Consider the following 21,328-nt stretch of genomic DNA (forward strand, 5'->3'; position numbering starts at 1 on the left):
TGTTCTCGAGTGATTTTCACAACGTTTCGGTTGATGTAACCTCCGACCTTCTTCAGGTGTATCTTGTCACAAGGACCCGTGGCGCAGTGGTTAGAGTACTTGGAAAAAACAATTGTAAAAAGTGACTTTCTCCTGAAGGTTGAAGGTTCAATCCTCAGTGTGGGCGACCGAAAAATACAATTGCAAATTACTTAGGACTTCTATCCAGTCATGGCTGATTGAACAAGAACATACTACTCTTGTGAAGTAAAAGGGTTCCGTTTGAAATTTTATCCAAATTCCTGAGTTTGACAGAAACATTCCTGAGTTCGACAAGATATACCTGAAGATCGGAGGTTACATAAACCGAAACGTTGTGAAAATCGCATTCAAGATGAGAACCGTATCCAAATGAATCCAAATAATACGAAAGAACATTCTATCGGCCATGATGTATGGAAGTGAATCTTTGCCAGCAACAATTGATGTTATTGAAGAGAGATATGATATGATGTATGTGTTATGTGAACCTTAAAGATAGGTTTAGATCCGATGATCTCCGAGGAAGATTATGTCTGAACAGTCTGGTGAGATGTGTGCAGAAGAGTAGACTCCAATGGTATGGTCACATTGCATTGAAGGAATGGATGAAAGTTCTTGGATTAGTAAGTTTAGAATAGTTGCACTGGAAGGGTAAGTTGTTAAGGAAAACATGGGAGGCAGTGATAAAAATGGACTTGAATTGATCACATCACATAGAACAGAACAAGTAACCATTTTTTTCCCCATATTGTAACTTAAAAAATGTTGTTTTTTTCGTTTTGTTTTCTTTCCAAAAATAACTAGTATATTTAAGATTTTTATTTTCTCATTGTCATTTAGCATTAAATATTTCCTACTTGTCCAGAATTCTCTCTATATTAAAACAAAAATAAAGAAAAATATATAAGATGTACATACCTATGACAGAACAAAAATATCATATTCCAAACATCACTTAAATTGATCAAGCAGTTTTTTTATGTTTTAAATTAAAAAAAAAAAATTAAAAAAATTTTATGAGTATCCGAGAAGTGACTGTCTTGTACGCCATCTTGAAAAAATCCCAAGAAACAAAGGGAGATAACAATAATTCATACTTGCTGGATTTATGTAATCATTAAAAATTAATTTTCTTTGTAAAAGTAAAACTGTTTGATCAATTTACATGATTTTTGGAACATATTTTTTTTCATCACAGGTATGCACAACATACAAATTTTTCTTTTATTTTTGCTTTTTGATATATAGAGAATTCTGGACAAGAATCTATTTTCAACAGAATTGACATTTGTTTTCATCATATAGTAACTATAAAGCAGTGGAAGATAATATGAAAATTTACATACACAGATACCAACACTGCTTAAGGAGTGGATATAAAATAGTTGTCTTAAGATATAACACTGTCAAATAATGCTGTATGTTGAAGGGGACAGATCCCGGTAATTAGAGAAATGAAGTAAATCGGATTCAAAATAATCTATACATACAAAAGCGAAAATGTGTGTATGTATGTGTATGCACTTTTTGTATAGGTCCACAAAAGGCTTTTTTCGTCAGCCTTCTCAGTCGGCTCGCTCCTTCTTAAAACTTTATATCACATCTAAATCGTAATATCTATGATTTAAGAATGGAGGTCGCGTGTGTATTTAATTTGCCCAACTTTTACCAGCTATTTTTCCATCGTCGCATCTTCGAAAAGCGAATGATGGGGCAGGAGAAACAGTAATTGGCTTGTAGTGCAAAACTAGATCAAACATCACACCACTTAACTTCCTCGCACCTGTATATTTCACTTTATAAACCTTAACTTAACATGCTTATCTATTCCTCTCCCCTTGTGGCCGAGATGGCAAGGTTTCAGTTTTTTTTTTCCATTTCCTTTCCACCTCCGCGTCAAAGGTTTGGGGTTCAATCCTACCTTCCTACTAAAATTTTTTTTTCCTTTTACACCCCCAAACACCGGGCCAACGTTTTTTTTTTTTTTTTTTAACACACACACCTCCAAACACCCGGGCAACACCGGCTACCCCTCCCCCCCGGTTAGTCTATAATATAAATTTCACCTGTCTGTTTAAATGCATGTATGTATGTATGTATGTATGTATGTCTGCCTAAAACTTTCAACAGAGGTGATGGATTTTCACAAAATTTATATCCTTTTGAAGTTCGACCCTTCGGACGACAAATATCGAAAAATTGGCTAAAAACATTAATTCCTTCATCCTCAACTGGGCACTTTTCTAGAAGGAGGGGGCGTTTTTTTTTTCGCTGATATTTTCGAAAGTCATCCGCTCTTTTCAATTGACTAGCCTTAATTTAAACCTTCGTCATTTCCAATTTGGTTATGGACGCAATGGCAAAGACATGTTTTTTTTGGGAGGGGTGGGGGGGGCTCACATTTTTTTTCCTCCTTCGGTACGGGTTTGAGCCAGCCTGCCTGCTTGCCTGCCTACTACCACTTTTTTTTTTTTTTTTTTCTCAATACACACCTTCAAACACCCAGGCAATGCCAGGCACCAAAGCTAGTATTTATTAAAGGAGAATGCCAGAATCGATTTCGGTGATCAAAAGTTAAAAAAGAATACATATTGCTATTTAGATGTGATTTTAGGAATTTAGAGGATTAGCCGTTGCAGTTAGTAATGACTATAAAAACAAAGTTAGGTCAGAGAGGTAGAATCGGACAATGTAAATTAAGGAATGTCTTTGTGTTGCGAAAAACGTGTCGGATTCATATGTAATATGCAAAATTCACGTGAAAAAATGTTGACATGTTTGAGTACATTCTGACGTCACAAAGAGAGATAGAATAAATATATGCAGTTAAGTTAGGGTTTGAAATCAGTTGAGTTAAAAGAGGAGAGAGAGTTAGCCTTAGCACAAGGTAGGAAGGGGAAGACAAACTGTAGGAACCTAACATGGCATCGAATACCTGATCATTCTCATCACCAGCTGGAATAAATGTCTTGTTATTTGTAAGCCTTTGTCTTCATTGTCATTTCAACCGCAAGGTAATGTGTCTTTGTCTTCGTCGTTATTTCAACAAGGTAATGAGCCTTCTGTTATTGTATGACATCATGCTGTCCCATCATCTTGAATATTGAACTTTGTGTAAACTCCTTCCAATGTGTTGTCTGTCCCCTCACCAATAATGTATCTTTCCTCTGTGTTTAAAAAGAACTGTCCATTTCACGTCCCTTCGCATCTCTCTCAGCTCCTATTATTAATATGAAAACAACTAATTATCTTATCGTCATCGTCGCTGTGTACTCCATTATGTCGCATCTCCGTTATTCAATAATAATTTTATGGCTCTTATCCAGATTCAATCTAATAACAAAAAAATAAATACAAAAAATTCTTTATGATGTACCCATCATGCAACGAAAATATCATGTTCTAAAAATCATATAAATTATCTCAGTAGTTTAAATTGAGTTATCTCCCTTTATTAAATATAGCAGAAGACACACCAATTCTTGCTTCCTGATAAAATTTGATTTTCTTTGTTAAAAAAAAAACATTTGATCAATTTACATGACTTTTTTTGGAATATGACATTTTTTCCATACATTCATATAGATAAAAAAAGATTTTCTGTTTTTTTTTTTTTTTTTCAAATTTGGTTGAATTCTGGACTTGCACCAATTTAAATGTGTGTATCTTCTTAAATACATTGTTTATTTCATTACAAGTTTCCTCTAAACTTGCCACTGATATGTAATCAAGGAAACCTGGTTTAATAAACAAACATGTATTGTCCATAAAACAAGAGATTTGAGTTATCCATAAAAAGTTGATTTATTTTTTCATATTTGGATTATTCAAACTACTCTTCTCATCTTGAGTGTTATTCGCACAGCATTTCACTGAATTTAATCTCTGCCCTTCTTTGGGAATCTTTCTGTCAAACTCGAGAATCTACATGAAATTTTGACCAGAACCTTTTATTTAATCCATGAGGGTAGTATGTTCTTATTCAGTCAGCTATGACTTGATACGCTGCCTCTGTTCAGTCTCGAAAGACAAACGATACCCCCTGTAGGAGCAGCTGCGGGTGTAATTGTGAGGCAAGTGTTGTGCAATCTCAAACCACACCTCTCCTGAATCGGCACTGTTTGAGTTCAGTGGCAAGGAGAAGTCCAGGACGACTGGAAACAATGCCGAGATAAACGGAGAGCACATGCAACACCTGGAAGTCCCAAGTGGTGACCCATTTAATACTGACCAGGTTCAACGTTGCTTAACTTTGGTGATCCAGTGGGAACTGGTGGGTCAATGTGATTATGCTGTATATGACTGGATAGTATCCTAAATAATTAGTAATTATATTTTTTATGTTGCTCGCACTGAGGATTGGACTGTTAACTTTCAGAAGTGTGTAACTTACAACAGAATTTTACCAAGTACTTTACATGTACTATACTGTAGGTTCTTGCCAATGATTCTATTATGAATTTTGGTAGCCTTAAAATTATTTTTGTTTTTAGAAGTACAATGTTAGTACTTAACAAAATTTTTGTTTCACTATTTGTCAAGTGGTGAAAATGATGTTAAAAGTGATTCTTCGTTGTGGACAAATGCTTGAATATGTGCAAATCTTTTTGAATTTTCTGTTTCTAACCCCCAAAGATCAATTAATCATTTCATTTAATTAAAGCTTGGTAAAAAATGTTATAGATGGCATTTCTATTTCAATGTTATACTTGTTTTGTTTTTCTTTAAATATCCAGAGTCCAGACCGAGAATTTCTGCTTAGGGTTTCTTACATGGAAATCTATAACGAAAAGATTACTGATTTACTCGACCCTGAAGAGAAAACCTTGAAAATGATGGAAGATGAGGTACGTTTTTTATTTATTTATTTGCTACAATATTTTTTGTTTTGTTTAACTTTTTCTCTCCTCCTTTCTCTAGTCTCTTGTCTCTTCCTCATCTCTCTTTTTGTAAATTGTTGATGGAATAACTATTGGGTATTAACAACTATATGGCTATAATCATGTTAACCTACTAGTTTCTGTAAGTTAAGCAATGATGGATTTGGTCAGTATTTAGATGAGTAACCATTTAGTAAACACCAGATGCTGTATATAAAACTTTTCTAGTAGTCATGCAAGCCGATGATCAATCTGTAACTACAATGAACAATGGCCATTCATCGTGATTTCTGTTGACAAAACACTGGTTGGTGATGACAGATGGATTTCCAGTTAACAAATAACTTGTTAAAAATACTTTTCAATAAGGATTATTGCAGTTGTAATTTAATCCCATAAATTGTCTGGACGCAGTTATAGATTCTCATGTCGTTTCTAGTTTATTATTTCTGATAAAATACTTAACAGAATATTTTATTTATTTGCGGATTGTTATTCTCATCTTCGTAGTTGTTGTTTCACCAGGTTTCGGCCAACTCATCCTATGGCCTTCTTCAGGTGATTAACAGAGATGGGATAGGAATGCTGAATCTCATAACTGTATTATCAGTAATTACTGCCTTCTATAGTTGCTGTCTTTATCACGTTTTGGCCAACTAATCCTCTGGTTTGCTTTTAGGTAGGATTGTGGCACAGTGGATAGAAGCAGTGATTATCTACGGTTCCAGGTGAACATTGTTTGAAAGCAGTTTTAATCCTGCCCAAAGCAAGCCAGAGGATTAGTTGGCCAAAAACGTAGTGAGACAACAACTACTAGTAATTACGAGGGATACAGTTATAAGACTCAGCATTCCTACCTGTCGTGGTAAATCACCTGAAGAAGGCCAGAGGATGAGTTGGCTGGAACATGGTGAAACAACTATGAAGGAGGGGATAACAGTCCGCAAACAAATAAATACACAAATTACTCCTCTCAAAGGATTCCGATAAAAATTTTTTTTTTTGTTGTTGTTTTCTTACTTTTTTAAAGGCAAGTAAAATGCTCTTTAACCTTGCTAAGCAATCCCCTAGAGATGATGTCTCAATGAAAACAGTGTTCTTCATCACCACACAGGGTAGACATCGGAAAGAACATCCAGTCTGTAAAATCTTGCTTCAATTAAGGAAATGACTTTCAAAGAAAGCAGATAAGTTTGGAAGTCAATTTCTAATGGTCTACTCAAATTAAATGTTAAATTTTTTTTTATTACATTTTCACCCCAAACAAGGCACATTGCCACTTTGATGTAGGGGGCTACTATCAGGGACATATGTTACAGGGGTACTATGTGGGGAGTTGGGCAGCAAGATGTCGGTTCACGTTACACTTGAACTTCTGCATGTCAGTACAGTTGAGGAAGCAGGAACCCGGAAGGGAATTCCAAAGTCAAGTGGTTCTGGGGAAGAAACTACTGGAGTAGAAGGCTCTCTTACATCTGGAGATCTCAACTGTGAAGTGGTGGGATTTTGCGGCTTGTCGGGGATATTTACATCGAGGGGGTACAAGTGCTTGCAGTTCGTCAGAGCATTCACTGTTAAAGTACTTTTCGAACAGGCAGAGGAATGCTACATTTGGTTGATGGGACAGAGGCTGAAGCTTAGATGACAGTTCAGGACCTATCAGGTTGGCGACTCTCTTTTGAACCTTGTCTAGGAGTGAGAGACTAGTAGCAGATGCACCACCCGAAATATGACAACAATACTCCATACATAGGCGAATGGTGGCCCTATAGAGGTACAGGATAATTTCGGGCATTAGTAGCTTTTTAGCACGGTAGAGAGAACCTACCTTTTTCGCAACAGTCCTGGCAATGCTCTCTATATAATTATTTTAACTCGTGTTTCCTGTAAACGTTAGGCCAAGGAGTTTAAAAGATGTACTTTCAGATAAAGAGGCTTTGGCCTTTGCTATTGGTGGTAGAGAAGGTTTCTTGTATTGAAGGAGACAAGTTTAGTCTTGGCAGCATTGAATGTGACCATCCATTTTTTTGTCCCCATTCCACTACAGATTGGAGGTCATCCTCTAGTGTTTCTGCCATTTCTTTAGATATGTGTTTATTTGTTTTTCTGTCGTGTCTGTTATAGAGCGTGGTGTCATCAGCATATATACCCATCTCACAAACAATTTTGTCAGGGAGGTCATTTATGAATATTAGGAATAATAGAGGTTCAAGGATAAACCCCTGAGGCACTCTCGCATTTATATCATATTGTTTAGATGTACGACCATTGAGGACAACCTGGAGTTTTGTCTTAAAATTATAAGACAACTTTGTTTAGCGAAACTCTCGACGGAGGCTTCCTTTCTAGGGCAATTGCTCTTGACATATCAGAGGCCTTTGATAGGGTATGACATAAAGGTCTGCTTCACAAGATCTCCAGCTATGGTAAAGCTGGAAATGTCTTTTCAATTATTAAATCATTTCTCTATGATAGGTTCATAAGAGTAGTGGTTGATGGGCAGAAATCAGAAGCTCATAGTATTCATGCTGGAGTCCCTCAGGGGTCCATCTTGTGTCCAACTTTCTTCCTGATCTACATTAATGATCGTTCAAATCGCATCCTTAGATCATTCGTAAACATTTTTGCTGACAACACTATCATTTATGGCAGCATATCAAAGACCGTAAATGACCAAGTTCTCTCTGATTCTCTCTCCTCTAATCTTGAGCATGTGATACAATGGGGAAAAAAAGTGGCTGGTTACTTTTTATGCGTCTAAAACCAAGCTTCTATCTTTACATCATCATGTGTTCATTTGTTTTCCTGTCGTGTCTGTTATAGAGCATGGTGTCAATTGAATATGATGAATAAAGTCATTCTTTTTTTTTTTTTTTTTTTTTTTTTTTTTTTTCTAATTTTGTTTAAAATTCTATTTCAGAATCGACAAATCATTGTGAATGGTCTTCAAGAAGAAGTCTTTCGGTGTGCAGCTGATGTTCTCAACCTAAAGAGAAAAGGCGATGGTTAGTTGGCAAACATTATCTACAGAACCTTGAGGCACAATTGCTATGAGAAAACAATTTTAAAGCCAATGAAAATAAACAAGAATTCAGAAATTCAATAAGAAAATAATTATGAAATTTATTTTGAAAGACATATTAAAACAGAATAATTAGGATTGGGGTTGATTAGATTAAAACTTTAAAGTAGAAAATGAATTTAGATGCGGTAAAACAATTTTGGTATCAATCTGATGAAATATTTTGAACTTGATCTGTATATTCTAATATATAAACGGCACTGTCTATCTCCATATTTTCAAACTCTATATCTTCCAAAACTAAAAGTCACAGTGATTGTATTTTTTTATGGATTGTTCTTTTATGGGTCTTTAGTTGGTTAAAATAGTTTTTATGGAGTCAAAATTAAAAAAAATGTTAAACATTTTGTACATTCATCTTAGTTTATTTTTAATCAATCCATATGCGTGTCATGTTGGCACAGTGGTAACGTCATCAGCTTTGAATGTTACAGTTTTGCTTTCGGTTTCGATTTTAGCTTTTTTAGTTTTGTTTTTTTTACTTTTGAAATCATCACTCTAATAATATATACGAAATCTGGATAAATCAAAATATCATATTTAAGCGTATTTTACGACCAGAAAAAGCCCCCCCACCCCCCACCCTGCTGGTGTTTTATAAAAAATAAATACCTGTCGTCCTATGCATGCGCTTGCCAAGCATTGTAAACATTGAGAACTATTTGCTGTTTTTAGATTTTACTTATACTTGTCATATTTTTTCTTATTTTTCTCCTTTATAAAAGATCTAATTGGCAACTTTTCATCAAGGCTACTATAGTTATTTTGTGGAATTTCCACAAAATAATTTTGGTGGCCTGTTTAGAATTGGAGGAGAAATTTCTTTAAACTGCTGAATGGAAGAAAGAGAGTCACAAGCTGCGTGCTCGTGTTTATATAGACCTTGGAGACAACAATTCCTGTCTGCTTCCAATTGGTCCAAAGGAGATAACTGCCACCTCTTCAGCTTGGATGAGAAGCTTAGCATTTGCTTATACTTGTTCATTAGTTGTTCCTTACTTGTTCATTAGTTGTTCCTGCTCGTTATTTTACTACATTTTTGTGCTTACAAGCATTTTTTTGTTTTAAATTAATAAAAAATTGCGACATTTTTTTTGTAAATTTATTTATTTTCTTTTTCGTGAACCATCCTGAAGCTTTCTAAACCTGTAGTAGTGTATCCTATCTTTTTACAATAAAAAAAAAAAAAATCAATAATTGAATGCCTGCAGCCATTTAATTTTTCCATTTAAGAAACGGCTTTTAGAGCCCCAGGAATAAGAAAAACTGGAAGTTGTGTGGGTATTTAAATCTGAAAAATTTAAGCCTAATTTTAGATTTCAAAAACAATTCTTTTATTTTGTTTTTATTTTTTTGTTAAATCTGATTTTTCTTTTTTTTTTTTAGCTCGAAGGCGAGTTGCTGAAACTGCAAGGAATGAAGAAAGTTCTCGGTCTCATGCAATATTTCAAATAGTAAGTCAACTTATTCTCTCTTAATTATTAAAAAGAAGTCATAATTAATTGTTGAAACCAAACTTCTAAGTAAAATATTTAGTGTCTAAGGCAATACTTATAAAAGGTGAAGCAGATATGCTACTATGGTCTATGGGTAAATTGCTACTAAATAACAATAACTGAAGTTTTTTTCTCTCAAAATATTTTTTTCTTTCTTTCATGATATTTTTTTTTTCTTTCTTTCATGATATTTTTTTTTCTTTCTTTCATGATATTTTTTTTTCTTTCTTTCATGATATTTTTTTTTCTTTCTTTCATGATATTTTTCTTTCTTTCATGATATTTTTCTTTCTTTCATGATATTTTTCTTTCTTTCATGATATTTTTCTTTCTTTCATGATATTTTTCTTTCTTTCATGATATTTTTTTTTTAATATATTTTGTTTCTTTTTCCAAATATTTTTCTTGTGTCTTTCAAAATCTTTATTTTTCTTTCTTTCAAAACCTTTATTTTTCTTTCTTTCAAGATGTTTTTCTTTCTGTCAAAATGGTCCTGGATATGACCTTAAACTATATCCAGTGGTGTGGGCTTTGGGGAGTCTGGAGCCACCCTTTTAATTGGCATTGCTCCCAAGTCCACTCTGACCGAGAGTGGTAGTACTTGCTAGGGTCCCAACTATGGGTTAAATAGAAACTGACTTGAAAACAAATATATTCTATTAAAAATTTTTTCTTCAAAATCTTTGGATTCGGCATTAAATAACCTGAAAAGGGTTAATATGCCGTAAAACAAAAACAACCAACCTTTCTGTCAAAATGTTTTTTCTTTCTGTCAAAATGTTTTTTCTTTCTTTCTGTTTTTAAAAGTAAATATGTTTAATTTTATTTTTTAATCTATAGATTATTGAAAGTCAGGAAAGACATGAATCAGATGAGGAACTGATTGATGAATCAGTTCGACTTTCTAGTTTGGTAAGTGACTGATGACTAATTTGTTTCCATTCATTTACAAATTTTATGTTTTTAAATTAAAGTCGTATGTATCAGCCTTTTTGGTAGCAATATTTTCTGCCATATAAAAAAAAGAAACATCTTGAAATAACCTGTAACTGTAGTAATGACAAATTATTTTGTATTTATTTCTTTGAAGAAAGCTATTCTGATGTGATTTTTAGCATGCATTGACTAATCAGGTGACTAGCAATCGTGTAACAACAAACTATTGATTTTATGCTGACAGAAAATCAATAGATGTTTAATAGTAAAAATGGGATAAAAACCAATGGTTTTTATTAAGAATTTAACTTAATTAAAAATATAGAAAATACAGAGAAATCTTTATGGTGTATGTACTCATCACAGAATGAAGATTTCATATTCCAAAAAAAATAATGTATATTGATCAGGTTTTTTTTTTTTTTTTTTTTTTTTAGGAAATCAAAATTTTATGATTTTTAGCAATTTAAAAAGAAAAAAAATTTATAATTATTTTTTATACAAACAAAATCTAAGTAGTCAAATTGAGTTGTTTCCCTTAAAATTTAACATATTCTAAGACACTCTGGCTCCCTCATCATAAAATTTTATTTCTTTAAGTGATTTTAAATATGACATCTCCGTTCCATGACATGACTGGTTTGAGCATTATAAAGATTTGTCTGTATGTTTTGCATTTGTTTTTTTTTGTTGTTTTTTTTTAATTTATTTATTATATAAAGGGAAGTCGTCTGTGTCTGTATCTCTACTAAGAACTGCATCTGCATCCGACCGGGTTGGAACCAGTACCATCTGAAAGAGCAATCTTGTTGCTCATCTCCCCACATTCCCTGTAGACATGATCCCAAATAGTAAGGTTTTACATTCAAGTGGCAATAGTCTTGTTTGGCGTGAAAAAGAGTTATAAAAAATAATAAATTTTGCTCCCCATCCAAATTTTATCAAATAATGAAAAAATAAACCAGATATATCACAAGTTAAAATTGAAAGGAATTTAACAATTTTGCAAAGCTAAACTAGGCTCGTTTGTGATTCTCTAATATTAGGAAAGTAGATAGCTTTGATATTTAGCTGTGGTAAATTTTAGGAAGCCTAGAATTATAACAGCAGACTTTTTTTTTTTTTTTTACCCAAAATGTTTAATTAGTAATTAGATCAAAATACATGCCATCTATTCTTTAACAAATCTGATTTTTAAAAGATTTTTTTTAAATATTTGATTTTGTATATATTTTGTGAACAGTATTTTGTAGATTTGGCTGGATCTGAAAAATCATCTGAAAATTCAGGTGAACGGTTCCGAGAGGGTTGCGCTATCAACAAAAGTTTAATGGTGCTTGGCCTTGTGATAAGCAAACTTAGTGATGGTGTCAGGTAAGTCTTGAAAGGTTGTCAGCATTCTTTCTTTACTCTTTTTTCTTTTTCCTTTTTTTTGTTTTATTGTTTTTTCATTTTTTTTTCGTTTTTTGTTTCTTCCTTTCTTTCGTTTTTTGTTTCTTCCTTTCTTTCGTTTTTTGTTTCTTCCTTTCTTTCGTTTTTTGTTTCTTCCTTTCTTTCGTTTTTTGTTTCTTCCTTTCTTTTGTTCCTTTCTTTTGTTTTTTCCTTTCTTTTTTTCCTTCCTTTTGTTTTTTCCTTTTGTTTTTTTATTTTTCTTTTTTCCTTTGTCTTTTTTCCTTTTTTTCAATATGCCTTTTATTTTCTTTCTTTAATCTTTCTTTTCACATCATCAGTTCAAAAGAAAGATTTTATCCTCTTTGATTAGTGTTGCTTCAGACTTTCTGTCAGTAACATAATTTTCAAAGCACGTTAACTTAATTTTCTAACTTTAGTTTCTAGTGAAAATTCCTTTTTGCTATTTTATCTACCACTCCTGCTACCCACGCCAAAATATTGCTATCACACTTTTGGTAAAGATTTCTGACTCGTTAAGACTCATACTCTGGGGGTCAACACAGGTCTTGTGATTTTAATCAATTTAAAAAATATTTTTTTCATCTTCTATTGCAGTAATCAACACATCAACTACAGAGATTCCAAGTTAACTCGGCTTTTGCAGAATGGTCTGGGTGGCAACTGTAAAACGGCAATTATCTGTACGATTAATACAACTGTTATTGATGAAACAAATTCTACCTTAAGAGTAAGTTTATTTGATTTTTAAACGTTTCTTTTATTAAATCTAAACATGCATTTTACTGCTCCTCACACGACACCCAATAATAGTAGCCAGTTACATCCAAGTGGCAACATGTCCTGTTTAATATAAAAAAGAGTGTGTGTGTGTATGTATGTATATATATATATATATATTGTTTTTAAAATATAATCCACTGACACGTGTTTCGTCGTCTATGACTCATCAGAGTGGCTGAATCTAGCGAGATGATGAAACATGTGTCAGTGGATAATTATATTTTAAAAACAATATGTATGCCGCTCCCCATGTGGGGGTACCAGGTTGGTTAAAGGGAAAATTATTCCCAACTCGCATTTAGGTAAAAATGCACTTTCGTAAATATTTGAATTCATTCAAAATGTATCGCAAAAACAAATAACATATATATATATATATATATATATATATATATATATATGTTATTTGTTTTTGCGATACGTTTTGAATGAATTCAAAAAAAAAAAAAAAATATGGAGGCTTTATTTTTGGTGTGTGTGTGTATGTATATATATATATATATATATATATATATATATATATATATATATACACACACACACACACACACACACACCAAAAATAAAGCCTCCATATTTCTTTTTTTTTTTTTTTTTTTCAAAAAGTTGAAGATCTATGAAAACGGGAGTGGTACCATTAAAATGTGTGACCATTTGTACTTCAGAATTTTTTTTTTTATATACTCCCCACCATTCTAGATGCACTTTTCCAGGAATTCAGTGCTGCATCTCTGCTTTTGATGCACATCCATGACAGTCTCATACCATCAATATCTGCAATAGATAGATGGAACTTTCAAGTCATGAATGTATAAGTTCAGTCATCATAATGCAATTTGCAATCCCCCTCTGATTCATTCGGGCAGAATAAAAAAAAAGACATTACTTTTGGAACATCGCTAGTGTATATATGTCCCCAAAACCCCTGGCCTTGATGGAGGGGAGACTAAAACTTGCTGCTATGGTTTCAAATGATCTGAAATAACAGCAAGGGGAAGCTTGATTTCAAATATTTCTCATATGTTATATCTCCCCTCTTTTGGAAATAGAGTACGATTATGAATATCTCCAATATGAATAATCTTTATACACTGTGAAATTTACTTTATGTATGAAAACCAAAGAGAGGAGATATAACATGAGAAATATTTGGAATCAAGTCTCCCCTTACTGTTATAATAATAATAAAAAAAAAAAAAATTGAGTGTAAGCCCATAGTTAAATCTAAATGAAAAATACAGAAAAATCTTTGTACATACCTATCACAAAACAAAAATTTCATATTCCAGAAATTATGTAAATTGATCAAGTATTTTTTATGTAAAGGAAATCATTTTTAAATGGTTTTAAGCAATTAATATGACATCATTAGCATTACGAAGCTGATCTTGCAAGTTTTTGTGGACTTATCTGCCCTTTATTTTTCAAGATGATCATGCGAGATAGTCCCTTTTTGCTTACTCATAGAATCGAATTTTCTTAGTTAAAAAAAAAAACCTTGATCAATTTACATAATTTTTTTTGAAATATGATGTGTTCGTTTCGTGACAGGTACATCATAAAGATTTTTGTGTATGTTTTTATTTAAAAAAAATATTTTTTTTATTGAGATGGAACTGTGGCCTTACACAAAAAATTGCCTTTTTTTTTTTTTTTTTTTTTTTTAAATCTTCAATTGCTTATCGATTTTGTTTTGCTTTTACTCTTCTTTCTATGCGTTTGTCTTCAGTTTGCCAGTCGAGCGAAGGTCATCCAGAACAAGCCAACAATTAACGAACTTACTGACACATCGGACAAAGCAATTTTGAAACGGTACCAAAAAGAAATTGCAGATTTAAAACAACAACTTGAAACTGTAAGAATTATATATGCATTTTTTTTTTCTTTTTTCTGCTAAAACAATGCAAAAAAAAAACAAAAAAAACCACCGTGTAAAACTAAGCAAAATTTTATGTAATACTAGTAGGAGTAGAGGAGGAGGTGCCTAGTCATAAAATATACTTGAATATATTTTAATTTGTCTAGATTCGTATATATTATAGTCGTGATATCAAAAGTAAAAAAAAAAGTGATTGGCTGCCATCAGCTAGAATCAAAAGCAAAACTGTAGCATTCAAAGCTGATGACGTTACCACTGTACCAATGTGACACGTATATGAACTGATTAAAAATTAGAAATAAACTAAGATGAATCTACAAAATGCATAACGATTTTTTCAATTTCGACCCTTTAAAAAATATTTTAATCGGTTAAAGACCCATGAAAGAACGGTCCGTAAAAATTCCAATCATATGTAGTACCTTAGTGCTGCTCTGCGACTTGATTTCGGAAAAGATAGTTTGAAAATATGGAGACAGCCTTTTATATATTAGACTTAATGTTGCAACGATTCCAATATTTTTCCCAATTATAATACGATGACCAATTCTGTCCTAAATGTATAATTTTTGAATAATAATAATAAAAATGAATACAAATGAAAAATATTAATACACAAATGCTATACCTGAACAATTAGTCAATTAATCAATTGAAAAAGGAAGCAAGTTGGAAACCAGTTAATTAACAAATTAACAATGTTAAGTAATGAAATAATTAAACTTGTTAATTAACAAATTAACAATGTTAAGTAATGAAATAATTAAACTTGTTAATTAACAAATTAACAATGTTAAGTAATGAAATAATTAAACTTGTTAATTAACATACACAAAACTAAAAATAAATAAAACCCAAAGCAATGAAACAATGTCAAAACTACAAAAATAAATGAACTTGTTCGGCAATGCTTTTTTTTTTTTTTTTTTTTTTTTTTTTTAGTAAATGGGAGTCCTCTCACTTAGATAACCCTTCTTTAAAACAGAAGTGGCAAAAATATATCACACTAGCCATGCACATCAAATGCTCTTATAACTTGAAAGTGAAAATCTTACCCTAAATTACTATGTAAAACTAAAATGTCCACTTAATCCAGCTGTTGAGATCAGCACATGCCAGAAAGCTTTTCTGCAGTCACTTACGTCTCTGTGGCAATATGCCTTTTTTTTTTTTTTGAGTGAATAAGTAAAAAAAAAAATTCACAAAGCAGATTTTATAAAGATTTTAAGCTCCAACGCTGAGATGCTGCATCCCTGTCTCTGTTTTATAAGTACTTTAATGGAATGGGCTCTGATGAACTCATAGCATTTGTGCCCCCTTGACATATATACTCCTGACTAATTCAACAAGCAATTAAAATCCCACCCCTTCACTATTGGGGTCCCTAGATGCTGGAAAGTCTTCTACTTTAATAGTCTTCCCTCAGACTACTAGACTTTGGAATTTCCTCCATATTTCCGGCTTCCCATAGTGTACTAACCTACACAAGTTTAAATGTAATGTGAACAGATATCTCACTGCTTAACTCCCCACAGTCGCCTATTAGACACAATTGTAAATAGTAGCTCCTTAGATTCCAAGTGGCAATGTGCTTGTTTGAGGTGAAAAAAAAAATTTAATAAAGAATTTTTTTTTTTTTCTTTTATCAGATCAAGAGTCAGTCAATTGTACCAAAGAGTTTGAACCGTTGTTATGACGTTCATGGTCAAGAGAAAAATGAATTGGAAGTGAAGTACAAAAATATGATTTCCGAATTGAAAAGTATGATGTGTGTGTCTACCGCCAGCTCCATACAGGTAAGTCATTCTCAAAAATGTTTCTTAGTTTTACAAATGCTATTAAAAATCTAAACCAATGTAAACAGGTTCTTGTTGAGCCGTCCCCATAAATAATCAAATTCTACCCGGTTTACACCATTAACGATTACTACGTTATCACCTTACATTCATTAACCCTTATCCTCGAATGGTCTTGAGGCCTTGATAAGTAGTGATTCCAAAGTAAAAAAAAAAAGTAATATAGTAATATATGTAAAGTGTAGAAAAATAATATTGCTATAATGTGTAGAAAAATAATATTGCTATAATGTGTAGAAAAATAATATTGCTATTATGTGTCGAAAAATAATATTGCTTATTATGTGTCGAAAAATAATATTGCTTATTATGTGTCGAAAAATAATATTGCTTATTATGTGTCGAAAAATAATATTGCTTATTATGTGTCGAAAAATGATATTGCTTATTATGTGTCGAAAAATAATATTGCTTATTATGTGTCGAAAAATAATATTACTTATTATGTGTAGAAAAATAATATTGCTATTATGTGTAGAAAAGTAATATTGCTATTATGTGTAGAAATATATATGCTGCAAATGAAAATTATTGCATTTTTGTAAAAATGAAAAATTGTTTTATTTGTTTCAGAAAAAAATTAATCGTCGTGAGACTTGGTGTCCCGGTTTGCTGAAAAGAAAACTTGAACAATCTTCCCACTTACCATCACTTGGAGGTTAGTGTGTGTGTGTGTATATATATATATATATATATATATATATATATAATTTTTTTTATTTTTTTATTTATGATTAAAATAACAAAGATCTACTAATCTCTTGTCCAAATGTATTTGAACTATATAAAAAAAAATATACATAACCTAACCCCCAACCAAAAAATGGCACTATCTCTACTATTATATAAAAGGAACTTTTTCTATGTGTGTGTGTATGTGTGAGTGAGTTCATTCCCTACGGACTTGAAAACAGTTGGGCTGATTTTTATGAAATTTCATACGAAGCTCCTTTATGTGCCTGGCAGTGTTCTTAGATAGGTTTTGTATCAGAATGTTTTCGATAAGTATCGATAATCGAAAAAATCTGACGAAAGGAGGAACAAGCGATTTTGATCAAAGTTAACACGTTACACAGCCTATCATCACCAGTGCATTTCAGAAGTTTTATTACCACACAAACCGAAAGGCCTGACATATAAAATCAACACTAGGTTCGTTCGAAATAAATGTTTCTGCTTAAAGCTCAACTGAAACATGATATTGACTTTTTCATTTTAAACTTTAATTCAAGCCGTTACATATAAAAATATTATAAAAGCAACAGTAGGTTCTCTACGGTGCAATGTAGATGATGTATTTTTGATTGTCACTGCGCAGAGATATGTGCAGCTATGATGGATCTCAAACTAAAGCAGGCGATCAATCGATTTGATTGAAAAATGGGTGATTTCACTGATTTTGATAATAAAAATATGGGAGTGTGAGATATTCGTTGATCATCATTCAATCCTGATCAATGTTGGGTTTCCTTGCTAGTCATATATATAAGTGATCTTGTCTGTCTATGTGAAGAACAGTTTCTACCAAACTATTCTGTCAATTTTTGGTCTACAGGTTTGAATATTGATATATAGGGGATTTGGACACATGTTTGAATATTGATATATAGGGGATTTGGACACATGGAATAAATTACATTTGTTCTTTAGCCAGTAAAGGGTTAAAAATTTTAAAAAATATTGGAATTTGGCGAACATATGTCGATTAAACATGTTATTTCTATGCATGCGTAAATATACATTTATGTTTGACAACATTATTTTTTAAGTTTTTATATACGTATAGAATTAAATCAGATGGTAATGAATAAGACTTGAGTGCTACATGTTTTGGTTTCAATTCTAACCAATGGCACCAAAGTCTTTTTTTTTTTTTTTTTTTTTTTTTTTTTTTTTTTTTTTTTTTAACGTTTGAAATCACTACTATATAATGGGTACAACATAATAATCAATAGAGAATTGGCTCTCTAATAATGAATATGAAATCTGCATAAATTAAAGTATCATATTTAAGCTTATTTTACGACTGCGCAACACTGGCCAACCTACTGGTCATCAATAAATTCACAAACATTTCACTAATTGTACCATAGTTCAGCCTGGCTTGTCTGCCAAGTTTTGTTTATAAATGTCCAACAGGTTTTGTGTTAATGCCATTCAATTCAAATACATACAAAGACACTGATGATTGTTTTTACAATAGTAGGTGTGATCCTGAGTTGGTCCTAGTGCATACGCATTTTGCATGTATCATTTGTTGTCAAATTTGTCTTATTAATTATTTAGGATGACACCCCAGCACTTTTAAATCCAACCTTACCAATTTTCCTTCCTTCCTTCCCCACCCCTGGGGCAATGCTGTGTGTAAAAACATTTACTCTACTAATTGTATTGATAACTTTTACCAATAATAGTTGTACAACTGTATTACTTTCATTACTCTCGGACAATGAGCTGCGCATTCACCAGACAATAACTACCTATACCTTGGTCCTGGATATGACCTTAAACTATATCTGATGGTGAGGCCCCAGCTTGCGGGCTTTGGGGAGTGTGGAGCCACCCTTTAATTGCCATTGCTCCCAGGTCCACTCTCACCCGAAGTGGTAGTACCTGTTAGGGTCCCAACTATGGGTTAAATAGAAACTGACTTGCACAAAAAAAATATATTCTATTAAAAATTTTTTCTTCAAAATCTTTGGATTCGGCATTAAATAAATTGAAAAGGGTTGATATGCCGTAAAACAAAAACAACCAACCTATAACCCCACCCCCACGTTTATCTGTGAGTTTATGTTTATGATGATATCTATTAAAACAATTTCTACATTATTCATGACCTGGGAAGGTCAATCACGGTCAAAATTAGGACAATGTCGAGAAAGGAGTGTGTCCGGTATTAATAGTTCACATATTATGTGTGCTTCTCGTTGAATGATAAAGCAAAGGCTCTTGGACACTTATAACTGAAATTCTTACGTTATCTTATTTGCTTGTTACCGTGCACAATGCACTTGTACATAAATATGTTCTTGTCCATTGTTCAATCTATTTAAAAAAAATTTATAAAAATCTTTGTAAGTACCTGTCATGGAACGAAAAATGTCATATTCCAAAAAGCATATAAATTGATCAAGTAGTTTTCTTTTTAACTAAAAGAAATCAAATTTTATGAGTAAGCAAAAAGGACTGTCTTGTGTCGTTGTCTTGTAGGAACAAGGGCAGATAACTCTGCAATTAAAACTTGTGAGATCAGCCTTGGAGTGCTAGCGATTTCACATTAATCAATTAAAATGATTTTCTTTATAAAAATAAAACTACTTGGTCAATTTACTTGATGGATGTGAAATTTTCGTTCTGTGACTGATACGTACATCATAATTTCTTTTTTTTTTTTTTTTTTTTTTTGAGGGGGTGACTGAACTTGCACTCATGAATGGTTTAGATGATGGCAAAAAAGGAAATTCAGATTCCAAAAACTTTGTTTCTTCCACAGATATGGAGGTTCAAAAAAATTGTCCATAATAAATCATTTTTAAGGGAAAAATCAAAACAAAAAAAAATGGAGATATAGTCACTGTTTTAATGAAGTTTACAACAAAAAAAGAAACAATAAAAATATGCATAAAGTTAGCAGATAAAAATTTTCGCACATGCACACACGTTTGGAAAATCTACGTAAAACGCAAAAAATGTATTCTTATATAAAATTTACTGGAGAAGACAATGGAAGTGGTAACGAAGCTCTACATTACCCTCTGTGTGCAGATTATCTATAAGCCCCACCCTCACCTTTAAGTGACAGAACCCCTGCTATGAACATAGTAAAAAAGTAGATAGTAGTGATCCTCCTTCAATCCCGAGCAACGTCGGGTCTTCCTGTTCGTATATGAATAAAAAATGTTACTGTTGACCGTTAAAATTTGAGGCTCTAGATGATGTACCTATTTACTATGCCTCCCCACGGGACAGAGTTAGACACCAGGGTCGTTTTTTTAACGTGGAGAAAAGGTACAAAAATTAAAATTGTCTCAGTCGTGAAGGATTTCTCCTCCACCGAAAGAGAACAAGAAATGGAAGTGCAGCATCTGAAGAACAGATACTACACTTTGATCTAGATGATGTAGTAAACAACCATAATATTTATCTTTTTAAAGTTAGATATATTTATATATATCTTATATGTACAGGATTCGCTTCTAAACTAATTAACCGATCATTATAAATATTTTTAAAATGTTACTGTTGGGTATAAGGCATTCAAATATGTGTTAGGATCAGTTTAATTTAGTTTTGTAAAAAGTGGGTGACGGCCATTTTGTAAAAAATCAAACAATTGTTTTGTTGACTTTTATTTTGTATATCATCATCATCATCACCATCATCATAACCTCCATTTTTACAGGCTGGCATGTTGGATGGTGTTAAGAAATTAACTTCGAAACTCTGGTGCTACCAGATCAGGCTGTCTGAAGATATTGGCTTCCTGAGATGAAACGCACCTAACATTGATGCTTTTTGTTTTTCTACAACCATTTTGCAAAACTTATGTTCTGCAACCTCTCCCACTTCTTTTCTTTCTTCCCATTTCCTCTGTCTCTTTCTATCCCCCCTCCCCACTTCCACTTCCTAACTTAAAATGTACAAAACATTAACACTGTAACCCTTTTCTCTCTCCCATTGCAAAACTCATTCTTGTTCTGCAGGGCAGGGAACAAAAAATGATAAAATCCACTATAAAACAACCAAACCAAACACTACAAGCTAGCGATTGCAGATACAAAGAGCTTGACACAAAATAACTGGATACAACATGAATACTATTTCCCAAATAACTGGATTCGGCATTAAATAACCCAAAAAGGGTTGATATATCGTAAAACAACCAAACCAAACCAATAAATATTTGAAATATAAAGAGCTTTAAGCATAAAAACCAGTTTCCAAAATAACTGGATTTGACATTAAATAACCTGAAAAGGGTT

At 32.4% G+C, this 21,328-nt stretch overlaps 1 protein-coding gene across 3 annotated transcripts in view; it reads left to right on the forward strand.

Annotated features, from left to right (window-relative positions):
- Positions 1-21,328, forward strand: part of LOC145261197 (uncharacterized) — a 133,486-nt gene that overhangs the window by 21,725 nt on the left and 90,433 nt on the right. For all 3 annotated transcript variants that reach the window (XR_013864420.1, XM_080119522.1, XM_080119520.1), the window contains exons 6-14: positions 4,758-4,868; positions 7,822-7,906; positions 9,370-9,437; positions 10,320-10,391; positions 11,659-11,789; positions 12,423-12,555; positions 14,338-14,463; positions 16,137-16,283; positions 16,917-17,001. Coding sequence is in view for 2 of the 3 variants with exons in the window: in XM_080119522.1 (XP_079975648.1) it covers positions 4,758-4,868; positions 7,822-7,906; positions 9,370-9,437; positions 10,320-10,391; positions 11,659-11,789; positions 12,423-12,555; positions 14,338-14,463; positions 16,137-16,283; positions 16,917-17,001 (958 nt within the window). In the remaining variant the exon portion in view is untranslated. The remainder of the gene's footprint in view (positions 1-4,757; positions 4,869-7,821; positions 7,907-9,369; positions 9,438-10,319; positions 10,392-11,658; positions 11,790-12,422; positions 12,556-14,337; positions 14,464-16,136; positions 16,284-16,916; positions 17,002-21,328) is intronic.

Source organism: Euprymna scolopes, chromosome 37 (genome assembly GCF_053919585.1).
Source record: "Euprymna scolopes isolate OS-2025 chromosome 37, ASM5391958v1, whole genome shotgun sequence".
NCBI classification, from domain to species: Eukaryota; Metazoa; Mollusca; class Cephalopoda; order Sepiida; family Sepiolidae; genus Euprymna; species Euprymna scolopes.